The following is a 19,794-nucleotide window of genomic DNA, read 5'->3' on the forward strand; positions in this document are numbered from 1 at the left end:
ATCTCGCCTGTGAACCCACAACAAAGGCAGATACGCAACCAGGAATACAGCCTGCTCTTGACTCTAAGATTTGCGCCTCTAAAACATGCCTACACGATGCCACGTTTGCTCGTCTTTTGGCAGAGAACTTTCTTAGTTTATAATAATTATGACATTTATTTTTTCCTACTGATGATGAATGAGACAATTCCAATACATAGCTCATGACGATTTTAAAAGAAACCCTCCCAGAGCTACTCATAAAACTCGTAAAAACGGTATCTGGAAAAGAGTTGGCACTCTTTCAATCGAAAGACACGTGGAAAAGAAGTCCCTGTGAGAACGGTGCTTGGTGACACAGGGAAGCTCCAGGACTTGCAGGGTGACCCACAGAGGCAGCTGAGCTGCTGCAGGTGGGTGAAGGAGGCGAAGGCAGCTTTCCTCTCGTGCGTGGAGAAGACACCCAAGAGCGGCAGGCAGAGGAAGCAGGGACCTGCTGCTCAGAGAGGGTGGGACCTCGGTGGGGAGAGGATGACCCCAGCCCTGCGGGTCTGGCCATACCCCTGGGGACGACAGCCAGGACGACAAGACGCGACCTGTTTGCCAGAGTCAGCAGTGACGTTCTCCACAGAGCTCGTGACAGAGGCCAGCTCAGGGCCCCTCATGAGAACCCTCTGCCACCTCCGCAGGGTCGGTTCTGAGAGCCGCCCCGTCCCCCAACACTAACGTTGGCACATGACCTCGTGGGCCCAAGAGTGTGACATTCTAGACCCTCCTGCCCACAGTGGACAAGACCCTCCTCCCAAAGCTGTCTGCCTGAGGGTCAAGGTTTTCTTAGCATTTTCTTCCATATACCATATAAACCCAAGTAATTAAGACTTTCTGAAAACTCTGGTCCCCTTTACAGATCCGGCCCTTCGACTCCTGGAGAAAACCTAGCAGAGACGTCCTATAGAAACCGAGTCTGTAACTAGGAAGGTTTCACAGGTGGCCGTGCTCCTGCAGGACAGGTGGGCTTCACTGGAGATGAAAGCGTACGGGACACTTAGCAAAGCGGATGTTCCCCAGGCACGCTGCGTGGCTTCACCAGGGCCAAATCCTTCCAGAAAGAACCTCGAACGGCCCCGACGGGAACCTGGCCTTGTCCTTTCGGTCACTCTGTGCCTCAGCCCCCGCTTGCATTCTAACCACGCAATTTCACGCGTGTTAACGTAGGGGCGTCAGGTTACTGAAAAGTAAATCAGTAAATCTGCATCTCCTGAATTTCTACAGCTATAATCAAAGGACTCAGTATTATTTTAAACAATATTATTTTTCATTATTTTTTCAAAGTGAAAATAAAAGCATTGATGGAAATGAGTGTTTATTGAATAAGAGCTGGAAGAGGAGAGTGACGGAGTCAGGAGTGGGCGGAGAGCTGGAGAGGACAGAGAGAGGAGCTAGGTTGTCAAAAGCACAGGCCGAGGGGGGTGTGGAAGGTGTGGCTCTTGCTCGGGTAACAGGACTGCCGCCTCCGAGGTGGCAGGGGCAGCGTGGGTCCATGGGAAACCGAGACCATGAGCTACTGATGGCAAAGAGCTGGTGAGACAGGAAGGCGAAGCAGCTGGAGGGTGAAGTTCACACAGGGGACCGAGGCCACAATGGTCAGCGTGACAGTTGCCTAAGGTGACAGCAGATAAAAATTAAAAGTCGCATAGGCTCAGGAGCTCAGGAACACTTGCGGTGAGGAGGAGGAAGAGCAGGGAGCGCAGAGCATGGTCCCATGAGGCTGCCGGACAGGGACACGTGGCTTCATTTGAAGGACAGTGTGGCTCCACGACCAGGTGCGGTCACTGACTGAACTCTCACGGTGGCCGCGGGAAGCCGGACGCATGCTGGGTGCAACCAACAGCCGAGGGACAGGGACCCGGATGTGAGTGGGGACAGGGGACAAGCAGGAAACGGGAAAAAGCGACGTCCATTTGAAAGCATTTTGAAGAGTCCTTCCCTCCCAGGTATTTTAGTTAAGGCCAAGAGGTATGTGCGTGTGCCCAGGAAAATACTGGGATACGGGGAGGAAGGGGCTCCAGGGAAGGGCGGAGGGGGCTCCGGAAAGGGGGGGGCCGCGGCATCAGCAGGAGTCACTGTCTAGGCCACTTCGACTGTTCTGGATGTTTTTACCTCCCTGATGTTCAGGCAACTTCCCACAGCAGGAGAGACGGCGGATTCAGAGTAGATGGAAGGCCATTTCTGGGCATGCGGCACGCAAGACATGAGTACGGATGTTTGGGTTCTGCACTGTTTCCTATATGATCTTCAAATACATTTTTCCGAAAAATTCCTATCAGCAACAATTGACTCGAGATACGTCAGCCCCAAAGCAAAGGCTACAGCCAAGAGTTTGTCCTGTCTTTGCTTTTGAAGTTAATTATCTGCTTGTTGGTATCTCCATCAAAAAGATAAGCTTTCTGTTACGGAAAGTCTGGAGAACGGGACAAACTGTCCTTCCTGATTTTCCCCTCCTGATTTCCATCTCAGGGGCCAACACAAACCGCTGCTCTTGCTGCTGGGCCCAGGCTGCCCCATGCTGTGCCCAGAGGTCTGCAGCCTCCCCGCCTCCGGCCTATAATACGACGCTTCTGCTGTCTACTCTGGGAAATTACTGAGGAAATGCAGCCCTAGTCCTTCACTCCACACTAGGTACCAAAATAATTTCACAGCTGATTTGGAACTCTTCCCCCATCTCCGTGCCCCGAGCACGCAGTGACTGCGTAGCCAGGAAACCGACTGAGCGCTGTTCCCTCCGGGCTCTGCCCTGTGTCCCCAGCTGCCAGCGGCGGGCTGGCTGTTCCCACAGCTCCCCTCACGGAACAAGATAAAGCTTTCCTGTCCACTGAAGCAAGGAGAAAAGACCCTCTCTGTGAAAATACACCACTGTCGCACAACTTTCTTCCCCAGAAACAGATATTAATCTTGCCCCTTCGCCCACTCGGCCAATCGTCAAAGACCCTCGGAATATAAAAATTCTCCGTCATTTTCTGTGTGGTGCCCATCAAACCGCTCTGTCACCTGGGACAGAAATGGAGAAGGGAATAGGAAACGGGATGCATTCACCTCTGGAACGATCTCATATATTTTCTGAGCATGAGGTCCTCTGGCTTCTCTTATGTGCAATTCAAAATTGCCTAAGAAATGGCTGAGTATTTATGGGTCAGTTAGAATGTAAAAGCTTTCTCTGCTCCTATTCAGCACCTGCTGCAACTAATGCTGTATCTATCGTGTAAGGCAGCGGTCTCCAGCCTTTTTGGCACCAGGGAGTGATTTGGGGGGAGACAATTTTTCCATGGATGGGGGCAGGGGTGCGGGTGGGGAGGACAGGGAGAGGAGGCAGAGCTTAGGCGAGCTTTGCTTGAGGAGACCGGTTCCTATCAGGCCATGGAGGGAGCGAACAGCCAGTCCCACTCTGCAGCCCAGGGGTAGGGGCCCCCTGGTGCAAGGTACAGTTACAGAAGTGACTTCAAAGCCTCAGTGAGAAATCCATTCGTTAATCGCTGTCAGAAGGGTCGTGGCCCTAGGACAGGGATAACGCCACCCAGCCTCCTTTTTCGTAGAGCGGAAGGTGACTTGCTCAAGTTCCTGTCGCTGGCGGAGGCAAAGCAGGCAAAGACAGCAGCTCTCCCGGCCCAGCTCAGTATTTACTCATTTATTCCCTAACGCTCCATGATTCCCCTCCCTCCAGCCACCCTCCCCGCCCTCCAACCAAACCGCAGCCTCTCATCAACCAACTGGCCACTTGAAATGGTTTTAGAAAGGCCCTTCTGCAGATTCTACGATAAAGCAGCTAAGAAACTGAGTGGCCACCAAATATTTACGTCAGTGGCTGTGGCGTGTCAGGCACTGCGGAACACAAGGGATGAGCCAGAAGCTGCAGCAGCTGGAAGGCGCCAGGTCTTGCTCACCAGGGCAGGCTTCAGAGCTGAGCCCACCAGGCACAAGTGACAAGGGGACCCTGTGCTCACCAGCAGCCAAGACTGAGACACCCAACCAGCCAAGAAACGGCACCGAAGGCAAAAGTAAGACCAAAGCTACAAATAACAAAAGGCTTTAAAAATAACTTGGTAACATCCTTTACACAAATACTAAATGTTTCATGTAATTTAAAAATGAACATGTTCAAAATTCAGCAAGTTCTTAACTTTTTTTTTTTTTTTGAGTGTGTAGGTATTTCTGAGTTTGGTCACATGAGTACCACTATGGAAAGTTTCTTTCCAAGATGTGTGTGTGGTTATGATTCAACCGCAGTATCGATTTGGGTTGAAAGTGGCTTATTTTGTTAACAGATATTGGGTGAACAGAGTATTAAAATTTTTACAGCATTTAGAAAAGTTTACAGAGCTGCAAATGACATCAAAAAATCAGGAAAAAAAATTAAGAGCTTAAGTAGTAAAATAATGAGCATTCTTAGAAGTAAACATTAGACATAATTGGAAATTGTGTAGGCTTAGGTTGGCTCCTGAGTCAATGATTTTGTTACAATTAATACAAATGGTCGTGTAGCCTTTACGACTGTACAAAACAGTGTTCGACGTCTAGCTCAGACTGGTAATCAGTATAATGTGGTACACAGCTCGGTGAATCTGGGTTAGTGAAGAAAATACAACTGTGCGGTGTGTGTGACTGGAAAGACCGGTATGCTTTATAACTCTGTTTGCCGTAATTTGATTTTATATGTTGCCTAAAACTTGGATACTTTTTAACACTAGTAAACCAATAACAGGTTGGCAGAAACCTCTTCACACACGCAGTACATTCAGCCTGTATCTGTCTGAACCCTAAACGGGAAGGAACATCTATCGTAGGGGATGCGATTTTTTTCTTTTTCCTTGTTCTTCCTCATTTTTTTGAGTTTTGTTGCAGGTCAGGAGGATGGCTGGGTGGAGCCGTGACAGGTACCCACGGTGTGCCCTGGAGGGACGACAGCTGGGCGTTCACTTCCTGCCGCTGACACGTGCCAGCACCAAAATCTTGGGAAGCCACCTCCCCATTTTCAGGGTCAGTTTGCAAAGTGAGGAAAATACATAACACCTCCTGTTTAAAACTGCGGTGAGCATTAGAGGAGTGTGTCTATGACTCAGCATCACGGCGGGCACGGAATGGGCGGTCACTGCTGGAGAACTCTGCCATCGTTAGCGATGCCACCCTGACAGACACTGGCCACACTGGCTTCTACAGGACATGTGTCTGCGCTCTTCGCTCTCCGGCGGGTTACATCGGGGTGGTGGGGCCGGCAACAGCCGGAAGCACATGTTAGGCAGCAGCACGGTGTCCTGAACAAACGTGGACACGCTGAACACCCGATGGCGCAACCTGGGGACCCGTATCTCTAACCTTCGTTTTTCCTCTCAGTAAACAGACTGCGTGAGATGATGCTCGGTAACGATTCAAATTCGCTGTGTCCTGCGATGGCTCTGTGATTAACAATGCAGCTAGGGTTCCTGAGAATGCTCACGGACACAGGCCCAGGTTTTTCTGTCACCATCAGGTTTCTCTCCAAGGGATGAGTGCGAGAAAGTCGAGAAAACACAGGAGACGCAGAGAAGCTCCTGGCGTCAGAACGACGAGTGTGGATAACACCCCCGGAGAATTCCAGGGGGTGACCGACTGACTCTGTGGCGTCAGTCACTCACAGTGACAGATTTGGACAGATGTGGTCACCTGTTTCTTAGACTCAGCAAATATGGCGGAGGAGACATGGGTTTTTAACTAGGAATAATAATGTGCACAAAGTATTTTGATAGTTGCCTTTAAAGAAAACCATCTGTGGCTTGTATCCTTTATGTATACGGCTGATTTTTAGAGATTATTGAAAACTTTGAAAAGTGATGAAATGTAATACATCATTTCTGTGATGGCTTTGAGAGGGAAGCGGACCACCATGAGGCCCCGTCTGCTGGGAGCAGAGGCCTGCACGCGGACAACTACAGGGCAGAGTGAAATGCGTGGGGGCGGACACACGACCGTCCTCCCCAAACACCTGCTTCCTCTTACCCAAATTCTCGTGTCCACCTACACACCTTTGGTAGCTGTAAAAACTGCCTCTATGTGAATCGATCTTTTTGGAAATGGAGAAGGAGTGAAGCTGAGGGTGAGAGAGAAAACAAGAAACTGAAATAGGACATTGCAGAACAGGCCTAGGAGTTTCTGCCAGATTCTCGGGAGAGATTACACAAAACAGGGCCTGGGAAACGACCCCTAGAACAAATCACTTATTCCTGTTCCCTGAGGAATGTTCATGAGCCTGGGGCGGGTGGAGGGTGGGGGAGCAGTTCCTCCCAGCCGGCCTTCAGCGTCCCTCTGCCCTGTGACTGATGGGGTCCTGCTATGGCGCTCCCCGCTTTGCTGCTGCGCCCACATCTGGTGGGCGGTGCTCACTGAAGTCAGGTGGGAAGAGCTGGCTGATTAAGGCCCACAGGGTCTCTCTGTCTGGGCGCCTGGGGATCCTCACGCATCTCCCACGCCAAGCACATCCACTCGACATTCGGGAAGGCTGTCCCGGCTTCTCCACCAGGTGACTTTTCCCCTGGCGCCGTTTCTCCAGGGAACAGAGCAGCCGTGAGTCTCTTCTCCCCTAAAAGGAGCTAATGGCTCTCTGGAATTGAGTTCGTTTAGGTTAATTTGCCTTCTCAGATTCCTGGTAGTTTTCAAAAATCTGATTTTGCAGTCTATCTGACTTGTGCTGGTGGTTCAGGTGGGAGTGAGCGGCAATCTGTTGTGGCTTCCCACATCCGGACTACAAGTCCTGCCTGAATTTCAAGACCGCGATCGAACCACAGTGCATCTCTCCTGGCTGTTCAAGTTTGAACCGGGAAGGCCTTGGAAGGTGTCAGGCAGAGAGAGAAAAGGCGACACTCTTGCGTCATAAGACATGACACAGAACCCCGAAGTTGACTAGGAGGTACGAGAGTATCTGACACGCCAGTTACTGAGGTGTAATTATAGTCTGAGTAGCAACAACTATTATTGTGGTTTAGTGATACATGTCATTGTGCATGTCGATTTCCACACTGCTTCCCATCATTCCTTAACAACGTATCGCACACACAGCTTTCAGAGTCTGGGTGTTCATTTCCTCTATGAAGACGCCTCCCCCCACCTTAAAACCCAAGAGCCATAACTAAATTCATAGTTTAAACCACCTCAAGTGCTGAAGTCACTGATTACTTTAATATTGGGGGTTTTAAAGGATATGTTATGAAAAAAATTCAGATGCAGGGAGCAGCACAAAGTTCAGTTTAATTATTTATTACGGAAAGATTAGTCAGTCTAGTTACTTTCCTAAATTTTGCATGAATAAAATATCACACGAAATCTCCTTCTGGGTGATCCGTGTACAGACCAGAACCTCCCCGAAGCAGCTCTATTAACAAAGTTAACTCATTCCTCATTAACACTCTTGGCTTTTCCACTACGTGAAAAGTGAAACAGTCACCTAAAAACTACCTTTAGCGATAACGTATTCCTTTGCTTCATGTACATAATGGATAATTAGTTCAGGGGAAAAAACCCTCAAAGGGTAACAAAAAGAGCCAGCTGTGAAATTCACCAACGCTTCCCTTGGGTTGGGTCAAGTGCTATGTAGGCCAATGGCAGGGAAGCATGAATCCTTCTCTCCTCTTTACAGCCCGGTCTTGGTTAGTGAGGAGCTCATTTTCCAGTTTGTGAGTTATCTAGGCCTCTGCTTCTCCTCTTCCCTCTGGCTGACTGCCTTTTCCAGGCCTCTGCTCGTTAGCACCCCACCGAAGGGGAAGAAAATCCAGGTGAAAACAAGAAGGAAACCACACGTGGGCATTTTTAGGTACTCTGAAGCTCAACTTAATTTTTTTTTTTCTATTGGGAGTATGTGTATGCCAGACACTCTGCCAGCAACTGGAAATCCCACCACTTACAGTCTGAGGAATACCCTCGACACCAGCCCCGTACATGAAGCGGGAATGATGGCCACGGCTTCCCTGTGACATCAGGTCAGAGACACAAATGCATTTGCTGTAAGTGGCTACACAAAATTAGTAAGTTACTGCATTTCGGATTCACAGAACCCCTTGGTCAATTTTTGCTGCTTCTGCTTTTCCCACAGGCTCAGGGCTTGCCTTGGAAACAGGCTCACTGCCGGAAGGTACCGTTTTTTCTCTTTCTTTCTTTCTTTAAGTCTTCCCCTTTTTCTCTAATGTGGTTCTGAAATGAACTCTGGGTAGAAAAGTAGAAGAGACTCGTAAAAAATCATATCTTTAGGGGTGAGTTTCATCCATCAGTTCTTCCCTACTTGCTACTGAAATGGATAATCATAGGTTGCTTGTATTAACATATATTTTTACCCAAATGGCCCTCATTCTAATGCGTATTTTTGTAACTTTGGTTCTTAAAATGAAGTCATATCCCACCGAGTACAATTTTCAGTAAATTAGAAGGTTCGCTCTACACGTTTGTTCCGTCAGAGTTTACCTTATTTGCAATAATTTAAGAACACACATTTGCCTGGGATTCGGCCCATTGTCCTGCGCCTCCAAGACCATTCTTTTAGATGGTTTACAAGCGATCAGATCATATACTTGTGGGTCAAAAATACAGCCTTAAATTCTGTTTACACTGAATCAATTATCCAACCACAAATAATGCTTAAAAAAGAAAAACAGTTATTAAAGTATACAAACATAAGCCTTTAAAGAAGCACTGTTAAGTGTTTGTTTAAAAGAAAAAAGAGAATAGTTTCAAGGAAATGTCTCAGGAGACCTAAGGGGGAAATGTGAAGTCGGTCCCTCGGGAAAAGCGAACCCCTGGCGGACCCCCTGCAAAGCGAGAGGTGAAGGGCGCAGTGCCTCGTGCACGGCCAGAAGCGGTGGCGGGAGAGGCCGTCAAACGAAAACTAAAATACCTATGCAGTTTGTAACTAAGTCATCGCAATGCATGTAACTTCAGCAAGTAACAGCCTTTCTAGCACTACCTTGTACTTTTAAGCCTTTGATAAAATTCATGGTCCTTATTTCCAAGATTGTTTTCACATTAACAAATTAAGGAGGCCCTTCAGGATGAAAAAGGCTCCGTTTAGGGACTGAAGGGGGCAGGGAGGGCACGTAGGAGGTCTCCCCTATCCTTTCTCTCCCCTGGCTTCCCAGACACTTCCAGAGAAGAATGCGCTGGAGTTGCGTTCTCCTCGAAAACAGAACAGGGATAGGAACGGTTACCAGAGTGATACTGAGTAAACGGGCCCGCAGAACAGATCCCTCTAGGCGTCTGAGTGTAGGGTGTGTTTTCTTTGATGACATAAGCAGGCTAGGAGGCAAACGCACACAGCCTATACACTGTTTCCAACACAGCTGTCCAGAGCTAGTCTGTAACAACCAGAGTCCAAGTTCCGAGCGTCCTGCCAGCCCCCGGTCTCTTTCCCCGCAGGGCAGTACTGCCAGCCTTCCAAGCCGGGGAGACAATGCTGTCACCCCAAAGGCAGCCTGGCAAATGGCAAAGCGAAGGAGAATGTGAGAAATAGTATGTTGTAGGCAGTTCACGCTTGCATAATGTGACTACTTAAAAAGCTTAGGTGGATTTTCTCCTGAGTTTTCCGTTGCTGAACGACACGAACCACACGCATTTTAATCTCTCACGAAACAGGAGTTTAATAATGCCTCAACAACCCTTTCGTTGCTTAGTGCTGCTTCTAAGGTTGCTTCTAACCTCCTATTAACTCCTGCGACTCAACGGCAAAGTGGATGTGTGCCAAATGCCGGACGACCTCACGGAGGGCACTCAAGGCCTGGGGTCTTGGGTGGGCACGGGGCAGAGAATAAAGGGCTGGGCGACAAGGATTCGGTCATTCGACCCAACCTGGAATCGATTCCCAGGTGCACCCCAGGAAAATACTATTGTAATTTTACACCCTATCTATTGAAGTATACTTCTATATAAGCTATACGTTATAAAAAGTTTATATGTGGGTTTTGAAAGTTCTGGAAACGAGTCCTTTACCAGGTATGTGATGTGCAAACGTTTCTCCCCTTTGCTGTTTTCATTTTCTTAACGACGGGTCTGAAGAGCAAACATTTTTAATGTGGACAGAATCGCATTCATCCCTTTTTTCTTTCAAGGACTGTGTTTTGGGTACGTGTCTAAGAAATATGTGTCCAACCTAAGGTCACGGGGACTTTCTCCTCAGTTTTCTTTAAGAAGTTTGATACTTTTACATTTGTCATTTAAGTGTATAACTATTCTGTATTAATTTTTATACATGGGTAAGATACGCGTCAACCCTCACTTTCTTGGCATGTGGACAGGCAATTTTTCCAGCATTATTTGTCGAAAAGACTGCACAGAGTTTGTTCACTGAACTTCCTCTTTGTGCCTTTGTCAGAAATGAAATTATCCGTCCCACCGACTCGTGGCTTGTTTTCAGGACTTGCGGTTCTACTTCGCTGATCAAGTTTTCTATCTCAACGCCGACACCAGAGCGCCCTGATCCCTGAAGTTTAAAAATATGTCTCGAAATCAGAAACTTGTAGACTCTCCACTTGGTTCCCTTTGGAATTGCTTGGGCTACTGCAAATCCTTTGCGTTTTCATACGAACTTGAGGATCCACTTGCCAAGTTCTAGAAAACAATCGCGCTGGTATTTGGACTGGGATGGCACTCGACGTTCAGACCGATAGGACACCACGACAGCGGCGCCTGCCCTGTCCGTGCAGCGCAGGGCGGCAGTTCGTTTAGGTTTCCTGGGGCCCCGACCAGCAGTTCTTGGCAGCCTTCACCACCCACGCCCCTCCTCTCTTCTGTCGGGCTCACCCCTGTTCCGTGTTTTGCTGCCGCTGGTATGCTGATGTGATACGACGCACTTATTTCCGCTTCCAGCCGTCCACTGATGGTGCATAAAGCGCACAAATGATCTTTATAGATTGGCCTTGTACCCTGCAACCTTGCCGAACTCATGTATTATTTAAACTACCCCTGGGCAAAGGAAGCGGGTCCGGCCTTCGCCTGGAGTACAGAATTCACGGGAAGTACAAGAAGAGGTAGTGAAGAAGATAAACAGTGTTTTAACGCGACATTATAAAAAACCGAATCTGAAAGCAACAGCCTATGGGCTGGAGGCGGGCCTTTGTGAGCAAAGATGTTTTGTTTTCTGGTACAACCCGATTTTCTCCATAGACCATGATGCCGCCAGGAAGACAGTGTTGTTTCTTCCTTGTCTCTGCAAGTCTCATTTCTTTTCTTCTCTGCCTGGACAGGACAGGGGCGCAAATGCAGTGTGGAACTGAAGTGGCGAAGCCTCTTGTTCTCTCAGGAAGAAAGCACTGTCTTCTGCCGTCACCAGGAGGTCAGCCGTGGGGTATTCTTTTCAACGCTTTTCATCAGCTTAAGGAATTACCTCTTTATTTTTTAGTTCTTTTTTGAGCTTCCTTAAATAGGAGGAACAGACTTTTGCATTTCTCCCAATGCCGTTTGTGTTTGGTGTGTGGAGATGATTATACAGTTTACATTGCTGCTGCTGCTGTTAGTATTTCGTTGATAACTTACATACGTTAGTTTAAAAGTTAAACCTACTTGGAGTTGCTGAGACGACCCTCGCTGGGACGTGACGCATGATCTTCGTCACATACTGTGAGATGCTGTTTGTTACAGCTTCTTCAGAGCTTTTGCGTCTCTGCCTGGGAGGGAGCCCGGTGCTTGGTTTTCTCCCTGTGGCCTGTCTCCTCTCGTGTGGCAACAGGGTCCGGAGCGTTGACTGAGTGGGGGTGTCACTGCTTGACTCCCACGAGGGAGCACGAGGTGGGTGGGCGCTCTTGTTCCGTAAGTGTTCGGTGTTGTCCACTCACGCTGCCATCTGGGACAGTGGTTTTCTCCACGAAAATGCTCTGAACTGGACGCTCAGTTCCTCGCAGGTCGCCCGTTGCTTCCTGCCTCAGCCCTGCCAGTTCGTGCCTTTCAAGGCCTTGGGCCAGTTCATCAAGGTCGATGAAGGTATTTGCATAAAACTGTTCGTGATATTCTGTTACTTTCCTTTTAATATTGTACTACCTGCCATGGTATTCTTTCTCATTCCCTGTCTGGGTCGTTTGTGTTTCTTCTCTCTTTTTCTCTTGATCGATCTGGATGAAGTTTTATCAGTTTTATTTGTCACCTCAAGGCACTGGCTCCTCCTTCCTTGTGAATCATCGGGTTCCTGGTTGCCATGAGACCCGATCTTGCATCCCTCTACCGTGCTTAGGACCGCCTGCCTTGCCCATGATTCGCTCCCGTGCACGGAGCAGACCTGCACTCTGAAGCACATTCAAGGGGGCCCTGCACATCTCTGGAGTCCTCCCTGTGCAGCTCTCTGCTTCCAGGGCTCTGCCGTGTGAGTTCTGGCCACCTGTCCTCTCTGTGAACAATCCCCCATTACCTCACCTCAGGGACGCCACTGGTTCCTGACCCCGTGAAGGGGCTGGAGAAGTCCGGGGCTCTGCCACGGCTCATCTCCCCTGCTTCCCATCTCTCCGTGACCACAGTCCCTCCTGGTGGGTGTTCCAGGTCTTAAGATCTGTTGTTCCACAGATTTCATAAATCGCTTGGTGTTACGCAGAATGCAAATCCACTTTCCATTACTCTTCTAGGCTGCGGCTAATAAGTTTCCTGTAGAGAACTGTGAAAGTCCCATCTCAGGACAGAACCTGGTTATGTGGGGCCATTAGCCAAGGACAGACTGTGAGCTACGGTACGCATCCTGGTTCATTATGGCTGCTCTTGATTTTTGGAATTAAACCTCTTTTCATTTTATTTGCTTGTGTACTGATACCAAGAAAATAACTCCATTATTTAAGTCTTATTTTAATTGAAAGCTGAATACTACTAAATAAAGCAAGAATGTATAATGAATACCACATGGGACAAGGAACCAGAGACCTTGCATTCTATCTGTCACATCATGAACTCAAGTTCAGCAGAATCACTGAAAAGCATATTTGGTGAGTTCCTCTTTAATTTTCTTAATTGGTAATTATTTGCGAAATAGTGCCTTTTATATAAAGTTAGCTCGCATGTTTGAAGAATCCACTGGGTAATAAACCTCCAGAACTATAAACACACCATTACCTCTGACTTGGCAAATAGCCCTTCCAGAACATTTCAGAAAAACAAATCATTATTTTATGTGGGAGTAAAGGCTCAGTGCGTAACGGCATTCTGTTCAATACAACCTGCAGTCGTGAGTAACTGCAGCGAGTCGAGCACACTGGGCACGTCCATCTCAAGAACCCCCCCAGCCAGCACCGCAGGTCGGCACCGCCATCGCACGGGGAACGAGTGGGGACGGAGACCGCCCCTAACCGCAGGCGGGAGGAGACCCTGCGGATCCACCCACCCTGGCCCCACGCCCCGCGCCTTCAGCCCCTGGACGCTATCCACTCCAGAAGGAGCACACAGGCGTGTCAGACTCCTGGGCCCCCACCCACCTCAACTTTCAAAATTTCCGTTACTGTTAGGGTTCACTTCTATTTTTATTTTTTGTAGACTAGATAGATCTCTTTTAAACAATCGACAAAGCAGCGTGACTCACTGACTGTCCTGGATTTCAGCAGGGAAGGGCCTTGGGGAGTTAACACCTATACCCTCTGGAAGTCACGCCTGATGCTAGAAGTCGCTGCGTGCACTCTGGCGGGGCAGGGAGGCCGGGGCACCCGGCAGCCCTCTCGTCGGGGCCCGCTCCATGCCTCCCTGACTGGCGTAAGATGAACCCACAGGGGAAACGTAGAGATTGACAGAAACACGGGCTGGACAAGCTCCAAACCTTCCAGCGGGAGCCCCCAGGGGCGCCCTCCCAGGCGAGGATGCTTAGTAGCTGCTGGCGAGCATCCTCCATGGACTCGAGGGGAGAAGGGGCTGTCTGGGCTCTGCAGGCTCTGTGATGTGAAAGCCAAGGGTATGCCATGGTCACTGCTGGCCGGACAGTGCGTGCCCCATAGTCTCCTGTGACTACGTCTTATTTCTCTGAACAGGTGTTTGTTTGTGTGTGTGTACACATATACACACAGATACAGAGGCACTGCATCGATGCCAGAATCTCTGGATCTCTGGAACGACTGAACTGGGCTAAGGCCTAACCAGGGATCCTCGCTCTGAGGCCAGGTAGGAGAGTCTAGGCTGCAACCAGCACCGGGAACGACTAGACGCGGGTTCCGTACCTGAGACCCAGGGAACCCTTGAGAGAACACCGAAATTCACAAACTTGAACGGGAAAAAATTTAGACATTCTCGCTATCTCCACCCCGCTCTGGAACGTAGCATTTCCTCAGCCAGGAGGGCAGTAAACCGCAGCGACACCCTCAGAACCTGTCACGTTGCCCCAGAGAAACCACCGAAAACCGTCGCCGGTGTCACTCCGAGCCGCCCAGCCAACCTGCGGTGGTTACCCCTCTGCCCGAGCACTGCGTCTCAGAGCCTTACTGGAGCGAAACGTGCATACCTATGCCACACATTTTAAAAACACTTTGAGAATTTCAGTTTACTACAGCCGGAATCCTTTGTAACCTCGTGATTATGATTTTATGCATTCAAAAACACGTTTCAGGCAAAAGGCGCCTGCCTGGGTATCACCAGGGCGCCTGGGCACGTGGGGCACCCACTAGAGGAGGGGCTCCGAGTTTAGGGGACATGGGTCGGACAGCGCCACCTGGGGGCCTGCAGGGGAACAGCTCCCTGTGTGCCGTTATGATCCTGGGGCAGAGGACCAGCAGACAGGAGGTGCCCGTCACAGAAGTGTGTTTACACATCCATTATCCCTCCTCATTAATTCCCCTAACAGAGCCGACGCCTGCTTCCCATCCTCACCAGCTGACGAGTCCTCCGGTCCTGCGCCCACCTCCCCTGTCCGGACAGAACTGTGTCAGCCCCGGCTTGCTAACTCAGGGCCTCCACACAACAGGCAGCCTGTGTTTTTTCGTAAAATTTTCTTTCCAAGCCTAAGTATGTGATTTCTAAAGCTTTCGCAGTGAGAATAAAAGGATTCACTTAAAACTGGCTCCCGTAAGCCCTAATTATACAGTACATGTCATAATAAGCATGGCGAAATTGCGGCCCGGGAACAAAAAAATGCTCTCAGTTAGTAACATATTGTCACTGCAGCGATCAGTGTGCCAATTTAGTCCCCAGATAAATAAAAGGAACCCTTGAAAGCCGAGCAGAAGCCTAGTGTAGGTGTGGGCTTTGCCAGAACTCCGGCAGATAGGAAACAGGCACTTACAGTATTTCGGGGCATCTTTATACTCGAGACGTTCTCCTCGCTGTCTCCGAGTTCACGGTCACCTGTGCCTCCTCTCGGGAAGCAGAGGTGCTCACCACTGATGTGAGCAGAGACCTCTACGCCCCCGGCACAAGTTCTTTCTCAGAGAGGTTCGCCCTTGCATAGCCGCGGCCCCAGTGGGTGGCATTATTCGATCCCGTCATTAAAGGCGGCAGCTATGTCGTGGAGAAGGACGTGGGAAACTCTGGGGAGAGTGATAATTAACCGTGAAAAGGGAGGGTCGCCGTCTTTCGTTCAGCCCCTTGGGTCTGGCCTTGGAGTAATCCAGGCTGGTGGGGGCAGCCTGCTCCCACACGGCTGGGGCTCGGGGCCTGCACGTTATTTCCCCAGGTACAGAACAGAATGCCGCTGTCACTGTATTTAAATGTTACCTTTTGTACGGAGAGTACGTGTGTTAACAACCCGTTCTGAGAATGCATGAAGAGAACAGTGAGCACCGCCTAAGTGGTGAAAGAATACAAGAAAGGCGTGCGCCGTTTTCTCGGGAGAAAAAGGATGCTCGGAGAACATTGTCTCCAGAGAAATGGAGAGGAACATGGAAATGTGTCCCTCCTCTGCTGGGCTGTGGCACCACCACGCGAGGGCTCCCCGGCAGCTGCCCTGTCTCTTTCCCGTCACCTCCGGAAGCCCATCCTCGTGCCACTGCCGAGAGAGGGTAGGGAGGGGCAGCAAGCTTAAGACCAGCCCTTGCTGAGAGCTACTTCTCAGGAATAGGGATTTTTTTCCCAGATACTTGGTTTACTTAAGTACTACTGCAGCAGTACTTGGGAAATTATATTGCGTGCTGTTCTTAGGTTGCATTAGAAAGTAATACCGAACTTTAAGGGCCTGAAATACCAACGTCACACAGGCAGCCGCTGAGAACACTGTTATTAGTCAGAGCACTCAGGCTCACAGCCACTTTCCCGTTCAAACGACAGCACAGCCTCGGGCTCGTTCCTCACCTCTGTGTGCCTCAGTCTCCCCGTCTGTGAAGAGGGGACAACACAACAGTACCGACACGTAAGGCTGTCAAAGGGTTCAGTGAGTGTTAACGTGCAGAAGCATTTACGAGCACACCCAGCACAGACCGAACACGATACAGATGTTCACAGTTGTTGTTGTTGTTACTTCATTGCGTGATCAGCGCCCAGCATAGCGTCTGACACGGAAGACCAGGCTGAAAGGTATCTTAATTCTCTGTAGCTGACGACTCTTCGTCCTTCCCTGGGGATGGGTGTCCTCGGCAACACAAAGAGCTCAGCGCGGGGGCTGTTAGACGCGACTGTGTAACGGGGCCGCAGATCCTTGCTACGTGGAGCCCAGAAAATGAAAGATCCCTAACGAGCGGGGCGATGGGTTTCAGACGGGCCCTGGGAGGCCCATGCCCATCTGAAAGATTGACTTGGGGAAGATAAATTGTGCTGTGTGATTGGATTCTGCTTCAAGATGAGAGACGTTCTGAGACATTCAGAGTTTTCTCCAAGAAAGTAAAACCGGACGGGTTAAGCAACAGTGTGGTCTCTCTCAAGTCCCTGGTAAGGTTTTCCTTCACCAGTTTTTGGGCAAACATCCAAAACTTTCATTAGATTTTAAACTGTGTATCACTAGAATACCTGAAGTATTCTTATTTGTCTCTGATGAATCAGTGTAAAAAAACAAAATCCTTTCTACCACACACACACACACACACACACACACACACATTGCCCTAAACTCCACTTCGCCACCAGCCTTTCCCGGAAGAGAGGGAGAGCGGGGCGGGAGGGGTGGGCAAAGGGAGAGGTATGTGTCCCTGTGGGGGGTGGGAGCAAGAGGAGGAAGAGAGAGAGAGAGAGAATAACAAGTGGCAATAAGGACAACTCCAGCCAGTTGTGGAAGAGGAAATGCTATCTATCTATAGGTTAAAACACTACAGGCAACATAAAAAAAAAAGCCACATGAAACGAAATACTACATGTAAGCCTGATTTTACTGTACTATTTGTGCACCCTACTTTGGAAGGAAAAAAGGTTTTATGAAAAGATCACTCACTCATTTAGTATAAAGGGTGTTAAAGTATTTGGTAAATTATTTCCCACTGAAGAAAAACAGAAATAAATCATGTAAGAGGATACCCTGCTTCTGCCTGGGGTTTGCATTTAGAACGGCTGACAGTCTGCAATTCTGCGTAAGGCCGTCACCCTCCTAAACGCTGGCCACACAGTGAGCTGCAACTCAGCAAAGCCAGGGGTTCGCCCCTCCCCCTGCTTCTGTAGCTACATCTTCCATCTGAAAGGCTCCTATTCATAACAAAGCCTCACACTGGGCGGGTTTTTATGAGTTCTTTAGCTTTTCTGTCTTTTTTATCTTCCTATGCATCAGGGAAGCAACTGGCAGATTCTTTAATAAAATATATTATACACATTAATATTTATAAGCCTAGGAATTGATGTTTAAATAAACATTCACCAACGTATGCCAATTCTTTTGTTTTAGACGTTAAATCACACTTACATTGTCTGGAAAGTCGGCCTTCAGCTCGGTGACACTTTGACACCAATATGCTGCTGTTTTTTCACTGATGAGCTCGATGTTCAGGAAGGAGCTTTGTCCTGGGCCGTACAGGGGCCCAGAGGTGGTCCCCCGGACGATCCTGGGTGAAACATTCGTCACGATGTCCTGACGAGAGAGGGAAGGTAGTGAGTCTCCGTGTGACAGAGAAAACCTACAACCTTGGTCCCATGCTCATTCCCATGTGACGCCATTTCACCAAGCCCCTTCTCACATTTTTAGAGGGATTTTAAATTACAATTTTAAGTTACAGTTGAACATTAACTAGTTCCAAATGAAAGAGTAAAATAAACTATGTTAGTCCTATGGACACTACATCCTGTGATTGTAAGGTTAGCGTAACAGAAAAAATAAAAATATGTAAATTCATTTACACTGGTTTTGGGCGTACACATCTTAACTGGTTTGCAATTAAATAATAAATAAAAACACGATCAGTAAAATGTAAGAATATCCTTTCAGTCTATTTAATCTAAGTATTTCCCATGAGATTTTAATTCCAACTAATAAGAGTTAATGTTTGTAAAGAAAAAATTTTTCTTGGACATAACTCTGATATAAATCAGCCAACAAGTACCTATCAGCCTACTTCCTGGCTCGTCAAACTTCCGCAGGTGTTCTAACAAACTAACTAGGCCACCTTACCCGCCGGATTCTCGCTATGAATTCACGTTCAATGAGAACTCACTTTTCTCAGTGATGACATGAGAGTATCAATACTTTCCTGGTAACTATAAACAGTAAACTGTCAAATTAACTTGTTGGTTAAATGTAATTAACATCCCTCAACTGCTTCTATTAACAAAGAAGAATAACATTCTTACATTACTAAAAACTAAAGAGAAACAAAGAAGAAAAATGTTTCTTCAGCCAATTTCCAATTAAAATTAGTTCTGAGCAAAGGTCATGGAGTTAAGGGTTTATCAGAATTAGTCATTTAAGTACCCCTCCTCAAAATCTTGTCACTTTTAGTGAGATAACATGAACCCCCATTAGTATATAGCAATTAAGGTCAATTTACATATTTTAATTAAGAACCACCCCATATAAAACAATTAGCGTAATAGGCATACTAACTGGATTTCATAACATTTGGACGTTTTTCCAACTAGATAGACAGGAAACCTTAATTAGCATTAATTAGTACTGATCTGCATATGTTTGATAAGGCATACCCTTGCCACAAAAGATTATTTATTCCTGAATCTGCCAAATGCTACAGTTGCAGAGGATAAAAGGACTTTTCTTCACATTGCATGTTAATTTCTGGTAATTTACATCCACTTTTGCATTCGAATTAGTATATTATAAAATAAATGGTATAAATGTTACAATGAGCCTCCTTAAATATGTACATTTTTACTTATAGGAATCCTGCCAGTTAATGTTTTACTAATTAAGCCGTTTCACATCTATTGTAATTGTGGGCAACATTGCCAGGCTCGCTTTGATTTGCTATTATGAAACCATGTTGTAGGATCTTAATGGGGGAAATGACAAGTCGTTACTAGAGGAAGCTGAAGCCTGGTGGGTCAGGTTTCAGTCTCGGGAACGCTCACAGACGTGCTCTGCACCCCAAGCGTAGAGCCCTCACAGCCCCCCTGGGTGAGTGTCCACCTGCTGTGCTGCCGTGGTCTGGCAAGACCTGTCTGAACCGGCCCTGCTCCACTGAGGCTGGCTTTCTTCTTTGTCCTATGTTCAAAAGCCACCCATTCCAGGCCCGAGGTCCCCTTTCCTCGGCTGCAGCCCCTACTGCAGATGCTCCTCGCCAGGACAGACCCCGGTGTCTGCACAGGAGAACTTGGCCAGGTGGGTGAACGGAGTCCCTGTTCAGTTTGCCTCGGGGTGTGCCCGGCACTGGGCACTTCCGCAAAGGAAGGGGCATTTAAAAGACCACTCGGTGATGTACTGGCCTGACAGTGGCACTTCCTGCTCACTCAGCGACACGGGGGCTCTGTCTCTGCCCAGGCCACAGGTCTCAGCTG

At 48.3% G+C, this 19,794-nt stretch overlaps 1 protein-coding gene across 2 annotated transcripts in view; it reads right to left on the bottom strand.

The window, feature by feature from the left end:
- The window catches only part of DPYD (dihydropyrimidine dehydrogenase), a 548,339-nt gene that overhangs the window by 211,292 nt on the left and 317,253 nt on the right, over positions 1 to 19,794 (bottom strand). For both annotated transcript variants that reach the window (XM_024570281.3, XM_053915805.1), the window contains one exon: positions 17,753 to 17,917. In XM_024570281.3, the coding sequence (XP_024426049.2) occupies positions 17,753 to 17,917 (165 nt within the window). The remainder of the gene's footprint in view (positions 1 to 17,752; positions 17,918 to 19,794) is intronic.

The sequence above is a fragment of the Desmodus rotundus genome, chromosome 12 (assembly GCF_022682495.2).
Source record: "Desmodus rotundus isolate HL8 chromosome 12, HLdesRot8A.1, whole genome shotgun sequence".
Taxonomy (NCBI): domain Eukaryota; kingdom Metazoa; phylum Chordata; class Mammalia; order Chiroptera; family Phyllostomidae; genus Desmodus; species Desmodus rotundus.